The following is a 15,730-nucleotide window of genomic DNA, read 5'->3' on the forward strand; positions in this document are numbered from 1 at the left end:
CCAATTTGTTTTGTGGTTATTTCCTTTTGAATACAGCGCACACGTGATATTTTTTAACCATGGCAAAAATGTGCAACGGTGCTTTGGAACTGCACAATGTGACAAGTATTACCTTTTCTCTTTAAGACATTGAAATGAAAAAATATCGTGTATGCTTGTTTTTTATAAAACTTGAACAATTTGAGTGTGATCTTGTGCCACATGCCCCCCAATGTGACATATCACTACATATTTAAACATTAGAAGTCGCTACATTTACTTACTAACCTCAGCAGGGCTTTGACACTCAAATGTACTGTCTGTGCGTGTGCACAACTTGAATTGAACGCCATGACATTCTTGTAATGAACAACATCAGAACCTTTTTTCTTAAAAGCTGTGTTTGACAACTTTATTTTACATTTTTTTTTGTCTTTGAATAAAAACACCCTTTGTATGCTATCTGAACGGAAGATGGCTTTTCCTGTATGGTAATGAATGGTTTGGAAACCATATTAGTTTAAATTTTTTATTCTCGTTAGTACTGTCTCTCTTGAGAGTAGCAGACAAATAGAGAAGAAAATGTGAACCATATGAGGACGCAACAGCAAAGATGACATCCGAGGTATGGATTTTAATTATTGTGCATACTGTATTCCGAGTCTCTGAGTGTAGTAGTTGAGATTAGTCTTTTGGTTTACAGTTTACCAAAAATGAAGTCATTATTGTTCCTGCCACATTTTGCATCTCTTTGAGTGTAGAAGAAGGGTAAAGGATGCAAACCAAAGGACGTTAATTTGATGGCAAAGTAGAGGTAAGGATTTGAAGTATCGTGACTACCGGGACCGTATTTAGTGTCTCTTTGAGAGTAGTTTGTAGTGTATTGATGACCTGTACTAAAATGTCAAAATTACTATTCTTTTTTTTTTGTAATATATTTTTTTTTGTATTAAGGGTAAATTGCGTCAGTCATCAGGCAGGGTTTTTTATGACTACTGTATTTAGTGTCTGAGATAAACTGCTAAAAATAATTACGATTATCAAAATGTCATAAATGTAAATTAAATGGAATTTTTGTGACTACCATATTTTGTGTGTTTTGTGGTAGACAGTAAAAAGAAGACCAACTAGAAGAAGGATGCGACCCAGACTGACAGGTAGGGATTTGAATGATTGTTACTACCAAATTTAGCATCTTTTGGGTTGGTAAACAGACGTGAATTGGAGAAGGTCGGTACGACTCAAGATACAGTAGCGAAGGCATCAGAGGAAGGGATTTCGATTATTGGGACTACTGCATTTAGCGTCTCTGGGAGCAATAGTTGTCTTTTGGTTTACAGTATGTACAGTGAATTTCAGGCGATTACTATTAGCATTTCCAATTGATATTGTTACTACCTCCTGTAGTGTCTGAGTAGTAGACTGATAGAAAGTTCGGTGGACCTTATATTCCTTCTTGATTTAAAATACAAGATGATGATTTGGGCACCGTTAAAAATACAATTAATTGGAGGAGGGGGGGGGGGGGGTCACTTTTAAGACCTCGATTATAACGTGTTTGACCCGGAAGCAGTAACCACGGATTGTGAACACGATTCCTCTTCGAAGAACAAGACTGCTATAAAATCAGGGGTGTCAAACTCATTTTTTTTGGCACGGGCCACATTCTAGTTACTGTTTCCCTTCAAGGGCTGTTATGAATGTGAAACCATATACATTAATTGTTTAAGCGCCTCATCATATCATATTATTACATATACACAAAACAACAAATTGATAGATAGCTGGATTTGAAATCAGAAGTCCTGGATAAGAAGTTGTTCAAGTTACTGTAAAAAAATGGTTTTGGTAACAAACAAACAAACAAAAAAAAGTTCAAAACAGCTCAACGTCATTATTTGTTACATTTGACAATTTGAAATTTTGGTACAGAATTTAGCAAGAATCATGGAAGTTGGTGCACATGATTTGCTTTTGCGAGCCACATAAAATGATGTGCATAGCTGGATTTGGTCCCCGAGCCTTGAGTTTGACACCTGTGCTTTATATTATTTACTCTGAATTTGAAATATATTATTTTAATCTGAAAAAAAAACAATTCATAATTTCAAAAACATGGAAAAATCGCTTGTAACGTCAGATGTACGTGTCTACACACAACGTAACATACAAGGACGAAGATGATGATACATGTTTATATGATTCATTCTGAATTCAAAACATAATAACCTAATTTGGAAACAAAAATAAAGTGTAAATAAATTTAAAAAATCGACGGTTATGCAGAGTCATGTGCACGCGCCGTTTCCACAAGCACGGTCACACATTTACCGTAACAAAAAAAGAAAAAAAAACAGGACGAAGAAGATATTTTCCCACTCAATGACTTCGGTCGACCCGCGATTACAGGTATATTCATTCTCAATTTGAACTTGATTAATTTAACAGCGAGCCATAAAAGGGAAAACGATCCCTTTGTACCTCAGATGTGAATGTTTTTCACCCGGAAACAGTATTAGGCGCATGCGCCGTGTCTTCTCACGCAAGCGTAACAAACATGGACGCATTCGGCGAAGGCACAAAGAAGGAAAGGGCGATTCTGAAGAGAAGCCTCGACGAGGAGGATGACTCCCACTTGACGAGGAAGCCGGAGGTCGACGTCGACCACAACACGAACGTGGCCAACCACTACAACCGGCTCCAAGAGGTCGGACTGGCCGCGCGTAGCCAAAGCCGCATCTTCTTCATGCGGAACTTCAACAACTGGATGAAAAGGTTGAGCTCATCTTCTCTGTTGTTCACCAACAACTCTCCACTGTGTGTGAGCAGAGGAGAGTAGCCAAATATTATACTCGAGTTAGAGTACTGTTACTTTATAGTTATATGTTTCAAGTCAAAAGTAGCACTTAATTACTCAGTGAAAAAGAAAAGAAAAAAAAACTAAAACCTGTGTACCTGGTAAGTTACTTCGAATTCATTATTTTCTTAATCAAAGCATGCACGTCAAATAGACAAAAATATAAAAGAGGAATGTGCAACTCAGGATAGTGCCTATCAATATCACTTTAAATAAAACAATTAGTGTAAACTTAATAACATAAAATAAGGCAAACTAAGCCACAAGAACGGTTCTTCAAACAACTTTCTTTGTTTGCACTCATGAAATGGCACAATTGGCTCGATTCTAGGATCAGAGTTTTAGGGGTGCTGAGCTCCCAGTCAGGCAAGGTAAATGTCACTCGTGTACGTTTTAACGCAAGTTCTTTCATACATTTATGAAAGAAAAGCACAAAAGCACAACACGTTCTAGGAGACTGTGTGACTGAGCTGTTAAATCTAATCAAGTTTATTTACAGTGGGTCCGGAAAGTATTCGGACCCCCTTACATTTTTCGCTCTCTGTTATATTGCAGGCGGCACGGTGGACGACTGGTTAGAGCATCAGCCTCACAGTTCTGAGGACCCTGGTTCAATCCCCGTCCCCGCCTGTGTGGAGTTTGCATGTTCTTCCTGTGCCTGCGTGGGTTTTCTCCGGGCACTCCGGTTTCCTCCCACATCCCAAAAACATGCATTAATTGGAGACTCTAAATTGCCCAAAGGTGTGAATGTGAGTGCACATGGTTGTTTGTTTGTATGTGCCCTGCGATTGGCTGGCAACCAGTTCAGGGTGTACCCCGCCTCCTGCCCGATGACAGCTGGGATAGGCTCCAGCACGCCCGCGACCCTAGTGAGGAGAAGCGGCTCAGAAAATGAATGGATGGATGGATGGATGGATGTTATATTGCAGCCATTTGCTAAAGTTATTTAAGTAATTTTTTTCCCCTCATTAATGTACACACAGAACCCCATATTGACAGAAAAAACGGAATTGTTGACAATTTTGCAGATTAAAAAAGTTCAACTGAAATATCACACAGCCTTAAGTATTCAGACCCTTTGCTCTGCATTTAGTAGAAGACCCTTTTGAGCTAATACAGCCATGAGTCTTTTTGGGAATGATGCAACAAGTTTTTCACACCTTGATTTGGGGATCCTCTTCCATTCCTCCTTGCAGATCCTCTCCAGTTCTGTCAGGTTGGATTGTGAACGTTGGTGAGCAGCCATTTTCAGGTCTCTCCAGAGATGCTCAATTGGGTTTAAGTCAGGGCTCTGGCTGGGCCATTGAAGAACAGTCACGGAGTTGTTCTGAAGCAACTCATTTGTTATTTTAGTTGTGTGCTTAGGGTCATTGTCTTGTTGGAAGGTGAACCTTTGACCCAGTCTGAGGTCCTGAGCACTCTGGAGAAGGTTTTCGGCCAGGATATCCCCCCCCCCCCCCCCCATGCTTCACTGTTGGGACTGTATTGGACAGGTGAGCAGTGCCTGGTTTTCTCCACACATATCGCTTAGAATTAAGGACACAAAGTTCTATCTTTGTCTCAGCAGACCAGAGAATCTTATTTCTCACCATCTTGGAGTCCTTCAGATCTTTTTTTTTTTCAATATTTTTTTAAGCAAACTCCATGTGGGCTTTCATGTGTCTTGCACTGAGGAGAGGCTTCCGTCGGGCCACTCTGCCATAAAGCCCCGACTGGTGGAGGGCTGCAGTGATGGTTGACTTTCTAGAACGTTCTCTCATCTCCCAACTGCATCTCTGGAGCTCAGCCACAGTGATCTTTGGTTTCTTCTTTACCTCTCAACAAGGCCCTTCTCCCACGATTGCTCAGTTTGGCCGGACGGTCAGCTCTTGGAAGGGTTCTGTTCGTCCCAAACGTCTTCAATTTAAGGATTATGTAGGCCACTGTGCTCTTATGAACCTTAAGTGCAGCAGAATTTTTATTTTTTTTTGTAACCTTGGCCAGTTCTGTGCTTTGCCACAATTCTGTCTCTGAGCTCTTCAGGCAGTTCCTTTGACCTCATGATTCTCATTTGCTCTGACATGCACTGTGAGCTGTAAGGTCTTATAAAGGCAGGTGTGTGGGTTTCCTAATCAAGTCCAATAAGTATAATCAAACCCAGCTGGACTCCAGTGAAGGCGTAGAACCGTCTCAAGGATGATCAGAAGAAATGGACAGCACCCGAGTTAAATATAAGAGTGTCACAGCAAGGGGTCTGAATACTTATGGCTGTGTGATATTTCAGTTTTTCTTTTTTAATAAATCTGCAAAAATGTCAGCAATTCGTTTGTTTTCTGTCAATGTGGGATGCTGTCTGTACCTTGAGTTAAAAAATGAATGTAAATGATTTTAGCAAATGGCTGCAATATAACAAAGAGTGAAAAATTTAAGGGGGTCTGAATACTTTCCGTACCCACTGTAAATCATTAAGTTGGCATATTTTAACACTAATTTCCGGGGGGAGACAGCTCATTTTGATAAAGCGGCATCGCGACATACACATTAAATTGTTGCATTTTTCAAACGCCTTTGGGAAACAGCAATGTGTTTTCTCAAGTTTGAAGTGGAGTTCTTGTAGGCTGAAGTGTAGACATTTTTCGGCAGGCTTCGATGACAGCGCACGACATAGCTCTAAATCTGTAAGGTAAAATAGATTGAATGTTTGGGGGTGTTGTTTCCTCCTTTGTTTCTGCCATGCTTCACGTAATTCAGACATGATGAAATATTTTCTTCTTTGCGGGGCAGCAGAGATTTTGATGTGCGGTCATGTGACTGCCTGTCTCTGTTTCACTGGTGAAATGGAGTCAAAGGTGGTTACATCGGATTGATGAAACAATCTCCTGACAGCGCTTGAGGCACAAGTCTCTCGAAGACGAATAGGTTGCTACAAATAAAAGTAGCGAGTGGAATGTTACTCAATAATATCTTTTCTTAACTAAAATAGTCACGTAAAAGTGAAAATTATGTTGCACTAAAACAACTTTGACAAGTACAATTTATCCAAAATATTACTTAACTGTAACTTGTAGGTAATTTAAAGATATGAAGTATGAACAATCAATGGTATCCATATTAACATACCTACTGCACACTTGCTTGCATCATTATCCATATTTAGACCTCCCAATTTGTGCTAATTCTTTCAAATATGACTATTTAAGACTGAAACATTTAATCAAATAACTCAAATCATTTCATTCCTCAAAAAATTGAAGCACAATCTCTGCTTCACAGTGATAATTTTTCCACACGGGCTAATGTTACTGCAGACTCTCATTCATCTATTCATCCATGTGACCATCCCCAGCGTCCTCATCGGCGAGACTGTGGAGAAGGTGCGCGACAATGGCCAGCAGCACCTCTCTGTGCTCGACCTGGGCTGCGGCAAGGGCGGCGACCTGCTCAAGTGGCGCAAGGGCGGCATAGGCCACCTGGTGTGCGCCGACATCGCCAGCGTGTCGGTGGAGCAGTGCCGCAGCCGCTATGAGGACTTGCGGAGGAAGAGCCACCGAGACGAGGGCATTTTCAGCGCCCAGTTCATCATGGCCGACTGCACCACAGAGCCGCTGGCCGACAAGTTCGACCGGCCCGGCCTGACGTTCGACATCTGCAGCTGCCAGTTTGTGTACCACTACTCGTTTGAGAGCGAGGCCAAGGCCGACATGATGCTGAGGAACGCCTGCGAGTGCCTCAAGCCCGGCGGATACTTCATTGGAACCACGCCCGATGCCTACGAGCTGGTCAAGAGGCTGGAGGCGTCTCACTCGCTCTCCTTCGGTAACGATTTGTTCCAGGTGTCCTTCCAGGCCCGGGGCGACTATCCGCTCTTCGGTTGCCAGTACCACTTCAACCTGGACCAGGTATACAGTTTTTACCCGCTATTTACGGTTTTTGTACTCAGGCAAATAAAAGTATTGCTTTGGACCCATCTTGTGACAACTATGTTGAAGTGAGCAGCTCCATTTAGGCCGGCCATGTCTAATAAAATAGTAGTTTGAAGTTCACTTTATTGAACAAACGGTAAGAAAACAAACACATAATAAGCACATTCATACACGAGCCGCCAATGTCCACAACTCATGCAGAGTCACTCAAAACACAGTTAACAGCCAGCCAACTCTCCAGTCTCATTCGCTGGCACCTATGTCACTCACCAGGCCAGGACCTGCCTTTTAAACGCACATACACTCAAAGTCACTGATACTATCGTAGAAATAGGGATGGGTACTGAGCCCCACTATTGAACTGGCTCTGGGGCTAAATGATTAAAGACCGGAGTATTGATAAGCTCCACCCTTAACGATAGGGCTGCATGATATTGGAAAAAAAAATACACAGCGATTTTTTATTTTTATTTTTTTTAAATATAAAACTTGCGATTCGGCTTATCTTGATAATTACTATATTGACTTGTCACTCGATAAATAAAATGGACACGATCGTGTTATTGTTGTGGTGAGCCGGCACGCAGATCACACAGTGAGCCGACAAGAGTTGGACGGCTGTGTCATTAGCCTTGCTCCATGTGCAGCGCGTAGATTCGCAAAACAGAGACCGTTAAGGGAACGTGAACTTGTTTATTCACATGCTAACAAGCTAGCTTACGAGTTAGCGAGTTAAGAAGCTAAACGGCTCACTCCGCCGCAGCAATGTCGTTTAAAACCTAGCGCTTCGCTCCGACTTGTTGTGTGTGTTAGTCCTCAATTAACACAAACACGAGAATGTTAACGGCATTACCTCACTGGAACGTTATTCAGCCAATAATTGACTACAGCTAATGCCAACATATATTTGATTGACCGGTGAAGGGCTTGTTTTCAGCGGACCAACCACACAGTAGCCGGGATTACACGGAGATTATTTTGTCATTCCGATTGAAATCATTCCGGTAGGAAGATCTTTGGTCAACTGTTTACATATTACGTCATCTTTTCTGGTCAGGTGTATACAACTGCATTTTATCAGAACAGCCATGTGACGTAAACTTTGTTGTGAACGTCATGTTTTTTTATCAAGATGGATGTCCGTTATCCATTCAGCACAGTAGTTGGGAATATAATAAGTGGCCATGTAAATTCTAAACCTCTTTAGAAACACAGTGCAAGTGAGGGGATACCCAGGAAGTTTGCATAGTTATTTATTGAAATGAGTGAGTGGCCCCACACCAAGCGAATAAGTCCCAGAGATGAGTATCTGTGGACACATGCAAGTGAATTGACACCATCTTGCATGCACAATAAACCTTCAGAAGTAATTGTAATTGCTGCACCTGCACTGCGGGGGCTGAGGACCCCATCCTGTCCACCTGAGAGGCGGGGTCAGGCCCAGGAGCCAAGTAATACTGAGTCTTGATCCGACATCGCATTAAAAAAAAAAAGTGGACATCAAAATTTCAAAGTTTTATTTTAAAAAAAAATATTTTTTTGCTCTAAATTTGATGATACACAAACTGTATTGAACTGCTCAAAATGTGTATTGGCACAACTCTGGTAACTTTATTTTTAAATTTTTCTTACTGAAACTCCTCATTTGAGTAACAGGACAGAAAGTAACCACTAATAATATTAGCAAATACATGAATCAGAAACATCTTTTATTTGCCAAGTATGTCCAAACACACAAGGAATTTGTCTCCGGTAGTTGGAGCCGCTCTAGTCCGACAACACAGTCAATTGACAGAGAACACTTTTGAGACATGAAGACATTGAGAAAAACAGTCACTGAGCAATAAAGGGTCGCTAGTTATCTGGTAATACCGGTACAATATTAATTTTTTTGACAATTGTGCAAAAAGATGCAGAGTCCTCTAGCACTTAGAGCAGTTCGAATGACTAATCTCGCAATAGTCCGGTGCAATGACCATATGACATTTATGCAAATATCATGTTAACACACAACACATTACCGTAAAAAATGTGCAGGAAGATTAATAGTAGTTACTTTTTGGGTGCAGTGATAATTTTTTTCCCCCTGGGGATGCAAATGGCCCATGAAAGCTTCATCGTGGTATTCGTCTGAGTGTATTAACGGTAAACAATACATGTACATTGTTATAGCGTGTGTCTTAAATGTAGGCTAATGCAACCAAGTGGGCAACAAGCTTGCTTGTCACCAAGTAATTCATACTCGCTAAACATGTATTTGAAGTCAAGTCGTTTGAATGCGTCACAATTGTTAATCTGTCTGATGTTCTTTCGACTCGTCGATGACGGCGTTCAGCGAGGTGGCTTTGCAAACTTAAGGCTTCTTTATATGGCACGGGCGGCTATCCCGCGCACTGTTTGCCTTTGTACTCGAGTGCAAACCACGTGCGCTGTTTTGAAAATGTATTGGATTTCTCCTCCAAGTCGGGGGTGTCCCTACGGCTGGTGTTGGCTAGGACAGAGGATGAAGTTTCCTCTTCATTTTATGGCCATTTCTGGTAGCAGTTTTTACTTTACTTTCCGGAACAAAGCAACAACAATGGCGACCGAAGAACAGTGTCTGCTAGAACAAATGCATACGTTTAATTATACTGCAAAATCGATCAAGAAGGCGGCGTTGTGATATATGGAACCAAGGGGAAAGCTAAAACGAGAGATGATCTCCGTGGCATTCTGCGCGTGGCGACAATAGGTTCTGTGCGTGCGTCAAGTGACTAATAGGGCCCGCGCGTCCCCTATACTTCAGCCACGTGATGCAATGCGGGCGCTGTTGGCTGCTCGAGCGCGGCAGTGTAAAGAGGCCTTTATTTAGAAGTACAGTATCTTTCAGCTTGCTCTCAGGGTGGGCAGTCCCTGTCGGGTCTCCTTGTTTCAAACGAGCGTGGCGCAACGGGCCAATAGAATCAAGGCAGACTGTGTGTGTGTGTCGCATAAACAAAGTCTGCGTCTCTTTCACATACGAAACCTTTGGATTCTTTTCTAATTTCAATTGTCAGAAAATAAATGACGATCTTTTTCACCCGATCTCGGTCAGCTGTAAATTATGTGATCGACCCAGATTTTTGATCACGTGATCAGATCAGGACATGCTGTAATTTCTCGGGTATAATGCGCACCCATGTATAATATGCACCCCCCAAAGTTGACCTCAAAATTCTGGAAAACCGTTCTACCTATGTATAATGCATTTTTTTACAATGCATAATTTTGCTTCCATCCCTATGATCAAAATATGAAGTATTATCTTTTTTTCAAATAATTATTCTGAAGTTAAGCACTGTATTTGAACACATAATACTGTCTTTTGATTTACTTGCTCTTATATTTAAATTCACAGGCCTACTTTTATTTAGTAAATGAGAAAAAACACAGTTGTGCTCATATGTTTGATTACCCAGGCAGAATTCGCAAGATGGGTACAGTTTAAAGAAAACGCGAAGGGCCAGACGAAAGACATTTAATTATATTTTAAAGGGATTCAAATTAAACTGTCAAACATTTCAGAAAAGCATTATCATTAAACAAAGCATAACCATAAAGAAATTAATGATGGTTTTTTATTCAGTCATCAGCCATATTAAAATAAATAAATAAAACATTTTACATTCTGCCAGGGTATGTAAACTTATGAGCACAACTGTATATATATATGCAGTCATATGTACCCCCTGTCATATTGGAATGAGAGTGTTGGCTACACCCTTTTCAGAACCTTTAGGTGGCGGTGGCATATTAGAATAAAACTGTACACATTTCTCATAATCTCTAGGTGGCGGTGGCATACTGGAATGAAAGTGTAGAGCTTTTTTATGACCTCTCATTGGCGGCATACATTTATAAAATGTGAAAGTTTTTTCCCCTTTCCCTTATACCCATCTATAATGTGCACTATTGACTTTTGACAAAAACAATTTTGGGGGGGGGGGAAATGTGCATTATACACGAGAAATTACGGTACCTACTTTTGTAACCCTAGTAAAGATTCATTTATACTTTTTTACTTGGGTAGTTGAATCAGTAACACATCTTTATTTCTACTTAAGTTCAAAGTGTGAGTACTTTTGCCACCTGTGCATATAGGTGGTGGACGTCCCGGAGTTCCTGGTCTACTTCCCGCTGTTTGAGCGCATGGCGTCACGCTACGGCATGCGCCTGGTGACCAAGCAGCGCTTCTCAGAGTTCTTCCGCGAGAAGGTCAAGCTGAGCCATCACCGCAGCCTCATGATGAAGATGGCGTCGCTGGAGGAGTTCCCAGGCGATCGTGGTGGGCGCCCGGTGTCCGAGGGCGAGTACCAGCACGCCCGCGAGCACTGCGACCGGGCGGGCAACGCTGGGAGTCGTTTGGGTACGCTCAGCAGGTCTGAGTGGGAAGCGGCCAGCATCTACCTGGTGTTTGTCTTCCAGAAGATGTCCTGATGGGAGATACTACACATCCTAGAATGCACTGATCATACAGAACCCCAGACATGACATGGAGAGGGGGAAACAATGTATGCACAAAATGCTAATTTTTGGCCCTGAAATACAAAATGTTGGCCATAATACAAGATTTTAGTTAAGAAATGCTCATTTCTGGCCACAAAACACCAATTTGTGGCTGGAATGAAGTATAATGTGCATACAAAAGACTAATTTGTGGCGACAAAATGTCATGTATATATATATTTTTTCTAACACGTCCTAAATGAGAAAATACAACCTCCACAATGTAATGTCAGGAACTGACCCACTTGGAGCCCCAGACATGACATGACAAAAAAATGTGGCCACAATATAGACATAACACATGCACAAAATACAAAATTCTGGCCAAAATGGTAATTTGTGGCCTTGAGTTTGGTGTAACATGGGTACGAAATGCTAATTTGTGGACACCACATACCAAAGTTTGGTCACACATTAGGTATAACGGGTATGAAATGTTAAGTTGTAGCCACACAAAAAAATTGTCACAAAGTGCTAATGTGATGGCTTGAATTAGATGTAATGTGTGCAAAATGCTAATTTGTGGCTGCTAAATTGTAATGTTTGATTTTTTTAAATTTGGTATAGTGTGCGCACAAAATACTCATTTGTGGCCATGAATTCGGTACAATGTGTACAAAATAATGGTAATTTTTGCTCGTAGGAAAAAAAATGCTACGAAATACAAGTGTTGAGAATAAGCACTTGTGCTAAACCACTGAAAGCAATGTTTTTGTGATATCCGTATCAAATTAATGAATTTTATCTAGTACCTTTTCTAGAACCGGTACATTGGACTGAGATGGTGTATTGCAGTTTCGGGCGAGGGTGTGCTTCATTACCTTACCCAGACATCAAAGTTGTTCTTGGGAGTGACATTAAAAACACAAATTAGTATTTCGTGCACGTTATATCAACGTTGTGGCCACAATTTATTTTTTTTTTTGTCCTCTCCATTTAATGTCTGGGGCTCTGGGACCCAAGCACACCTTTTTCTTTTCTTCCTTTTCCTCATCACTGCTGCTTTGAAAAACCTCCTGTATACTTTAGTTTAAAAGAAAGGACAATCTTCAAAGAAAAATTATGGAAAAGTGACTTTGTAATTTTTTGTATCCAAATAGTTGGGACTGTGGAATGCTGGCCCACCCGTCCAGTGTAAAATGACATAACCAAGTAAATCTTTTGTTTCCCAAAAGAATGAGACAGATTATTATTATTTTTTTGGTGTCAGTTTTACTAATTTGCATAATCAAGCCTCACATACAATTTCTCCCTCGACTTGGTAGCTTGGCTGGGTGAAGATCTGCCGTTTTCAAGCCATGGTCGGACAACACTGGCTGCAACACAATCATGGCCAAGCCTGTTACAACATTGAGTAATATGGAAAGTTAAAGCCTAATTACTGTAATGTATTTTTTGTTAAATAAAAATTATTACTCATTGTTTTTTCAATTAAACATTTTTGTGGGAGCTTAATCAAGCGTCAACAACAGCAATGTCACATCCAGAGGTCGAAGTTCTTCATGAAAATTTATTTGATGAAAAAACAACTAGTCATGGCAATCATGAATCTAAAAATAGATATTTCTACTTAACATTCATTCTAATGTAACAAAAGACAGAAATGTTTTACTAACGCACAAATGTCAGAGCTACAAAAGTTCGCCGTGTGTAACCTTGATTTGCCTTTGACAAGGGTTCTTAGTGCAACGGTGTATTATTTCAACACTTGTTTTTTCACCAAAAATACTTGTTGCCTATTTGGAGGGGGGGGGGGGATTTGCATAATGATGATTATTATTTTTATTTTTTTATATACAAACGGTTACTGTGTCATGCCATTTTTAAACAAAAGCTAGCTGTGTTCTAAGGTCTTTTTAAAAAACCGGCAGATGCGTTGTCATGGTTATAAAACTAACACTAGCTGCCTTGTCATTGTTAAACTGCTAGCTGCTTAGTTGCGTTTAGCGGCATTGTCATGTTTTTTAAACAAATGCGAGAAAGGTAAAGGTTAAACCAAGGCTAACTGCCTAGTTGTGTCAAGGAAATGCTAGCTGTGTTGTTTAAGATTTTTTTAATCAAATGGTAGTAGTGCTGTCAAGATTTTTAAAGAAATTGTAGGGACGTTGTCGTGTTTTTAACAAGCGCTAGCTGTGTCATCAAATTTTTAAAAAGATGCTGGCTGTTGTCATATGTTTTAACAATTGCTTACTGCCATGTCACGTTTTTAAAGAAATGTTAGTGCCACCCTCCAGCTGCATTGGTTGGTTTTCAAACAAACACGAGCTTGATCTTCAGTTTTTTTTGTTTTTTTTTTAACAAATGCAATGTTTACAAACCAAAGCTAGCTGCCTTGTTTTGCGTTAAACAAAGCTAGCTGTTTTGTAAGTTTTTTTTTAAAACAAATGGTAGCATTGGTAGTAGTAGTTTTTAAAGGAGCTATGGGGTCGTAATGGTCCTTATTTCATTAACAAGTTGATTTGGTGTATTTTTTTACTCAAGAAAATGAAACTGGCAGTCATTTCCAATAATTTTAATCCATTTTGGAGCGATAGGTAAATAATTGCACTTGGAACGCCCCTGGATCATGCCAAAATCGACACGCACCCCCCATGTCTTGGTGTGACGTCTCTGGCAGAAGACCAAATTCACTGCATTCACTAGTGTAGACAAAGGAATGTACTATAATATAAGGTTGCAGTATTTACTCACTGTCACACATTCACTGTTGGGCAGAATCACCCCACCTCCAAAATGACAAATTTCCAGGAGAAAAAAAAAAAAAAAAAAAAGAATGTGGAAAAAGGAATGTACTACACTATCAAGTGGCAGTATTTAGTCAGCCAGCCATTCCAACCTCCAAAATGGCAACTTTTCAGGAAATTAAAAACAAACAACAGCTTGCTTGAGTTTCCAAACACCAATTTGTTCAAGTTGGTATCATACGCCGCCTTTCGCCCAAAGTCAGCTGGAATAGGCTCCAGCTCCAGTGCAATGGCAACTAGTTCAGGGTGTACACCACCTCCTGCCCCCAGTTAGCTGGGATAGGCTCCAGCATACCCGTGACCCTAGTGAGGATAAGCGGTGTAGAAAATGGATGGATGGATGATATCATACGTTCTTGCTTTTATATATTTTTGCACTCACATGGACAACAGCTAGCACCCCAAAATTATGTACAATCACAAATTTAATATGCTGAATTATCACAAATTTATTAGGGCATCATCAATTAAAATCACAAATACACCACAGTGGGTGCCACATGTGGTTATCACAAGCCTTGTCAACCGAAGCACTCATATTCTATTGCACTTGCTGTTTCACATGAGCGCAACAACTATAGTCCAAAAATTATGTTCAATCGCTAATTTAATATGCTAAAAAAATATATATTTGTTATGCAGTCATTGCACATCAATGTTGTGGTCAGCCGATCCCCTGACCGTCCAAAAAGCTTTTAATATGTCACAAAAGAAAATGCCTGTGTAGCATCATCGTCCAAAAATCTTTTTTCAAGTATCTATACCTGATGAAATGCGTACGAACGTAAATAAGTACAAACACGGCGATTTGCTGGCAGGTGTCTGCCATGTTGACAGCCAGCAGTGCCCATCAAAGTTAACGGTGACGTGACTCCACAGACGATACAAAAGCTTCAGAAAAGGTAACGTCTGTGTGTTCATCTTCTGAAACTGGTTTTCAAAGGTTAGCGATCAACCAAAGAACCAGCTCACAAATGAATCACTTTTACAGCGATCGATTCTAACAAAACAACCCCACACAAATTCATCCAACCTCACTATTTTCACTCATTATTGTCTAAAAAAATGTCTACATGCACCGGGGCACCCCAAGGATCTGTCCTCTCTCCGCTGCTCTTCTCTCTCTCTACACAAATGATTGCACCTCAACGCACCTGGCTGTAAAACTCCTCAAGACGACACCAGTCATCGGCCTCATCAAAGACTGTGACGAGTCTGCCTATCGACACGAAGTGGAACGGCTGGAGCTGTGGTGAGGCCGACACAACCTGGAGCTGAACACGCTCAAGACTAGATAGAGATGATCGTGGACTTCAGTAAGCATCCTTCGCCACAGCTGCCCCTCATGCTGTCCAACTGCCCTGTGTCAACCGTTGAAACCTTGAAGTTCCTGGGAATTACAGTCAGGACCTGAAGTGGGAGACCAACATCAACTCCGTGCTCAAAAAGGCCTAGCAGAGGATATACTTCCTGCGGCTTCTGAGGAACCACAGACTGCCACAGGAGCTGTTGAGGCAGTTCTACACAGCAGTCGTCGAATCAGTCCTGGTGTTCATCTATCACAGTCTGGTTTGGTTCCGCCACAAAAAAGGACAATCTCCGACTGCAACAAACAATCGGGACTGCTGAAAAAATTGTCGGTACCTCCCTACCCACCCTTGAGGACTTGCATGCTGCCAGAACAAAGACAAGAGCATGCAAAATCCTCTTGAACCCTGCACATC

The 15,730-nt window shown here is 41.0% G+C and overlaps 1 protein-coding gene across 1 annotated transcript; it reads left to right on the forward strand.

Annotated features, from left to right (window-relative positions):
• Positions 1 to 2,515: 2,515 nt before the first annotated feature.
• On the forward strand, positions 2,516 to 12,439 carry rnmt (RNA (guanine-7-) methyltransferase). The gene is made up of 3 exons (XM_061672632.1): positions 2,516 to 2,754; positions 6,162 to 6,714; positions 10,858 to 12,439. The coding sequence occupies exons 1-3, from the start codon at positions 2,537 to 2,539 to the stop codon at positions 11,191 to 11,193; spliced, it is 1,107 nt and encodes a 368-aa protein (XP_061528616.1). The 5' UTR covers positions 2,516 to 2,536; the 3' UTR covers positions 11,194 to 12,439.
• The last annotated feature ends 3,291 nt before the right edge of the window (positions 12,440 to 15,730 follow it).

Source organism: Phycodurus eques, chromosome 3 (genome assembly GCF_024500275.1).
Source record: "Phycodurus eques isolate BA_2022a chromosome 3, UOR_Pequ_1.1, whole genome shotgun sequence".
NCBI lineage: Eukaryota > Metazoa > Chordata > Actinopteri > Syngnathiformes > Syngnathidae > Phycodurus > Phycodurus eques.

Excerpts from the sequence above, each read along its gene's own strand:
- rnmt (XM_061672632.1), top strand. The coding sequence starts at position 2,537 with ATGGACGCATTCGGCGAAGGCACAAAGAAGGAAAGGGCGATTCTGAAG. Across the intron at positions 2,755-6,161 it reads TTCAACAACTGGATGAAAAG|CGTCCTCATCGGCGAGACTG; the intron begins GTTGAGCTCATC and ends GACCATCCCCAG. Across the intron at positions 6,715-10,857 it reads ACCACTTCAACCTGGACCAG|GTGGTGGACGTCCCGGAGTT; the intron begins GTATACAGTTTT and ends CTGTGCATATAG.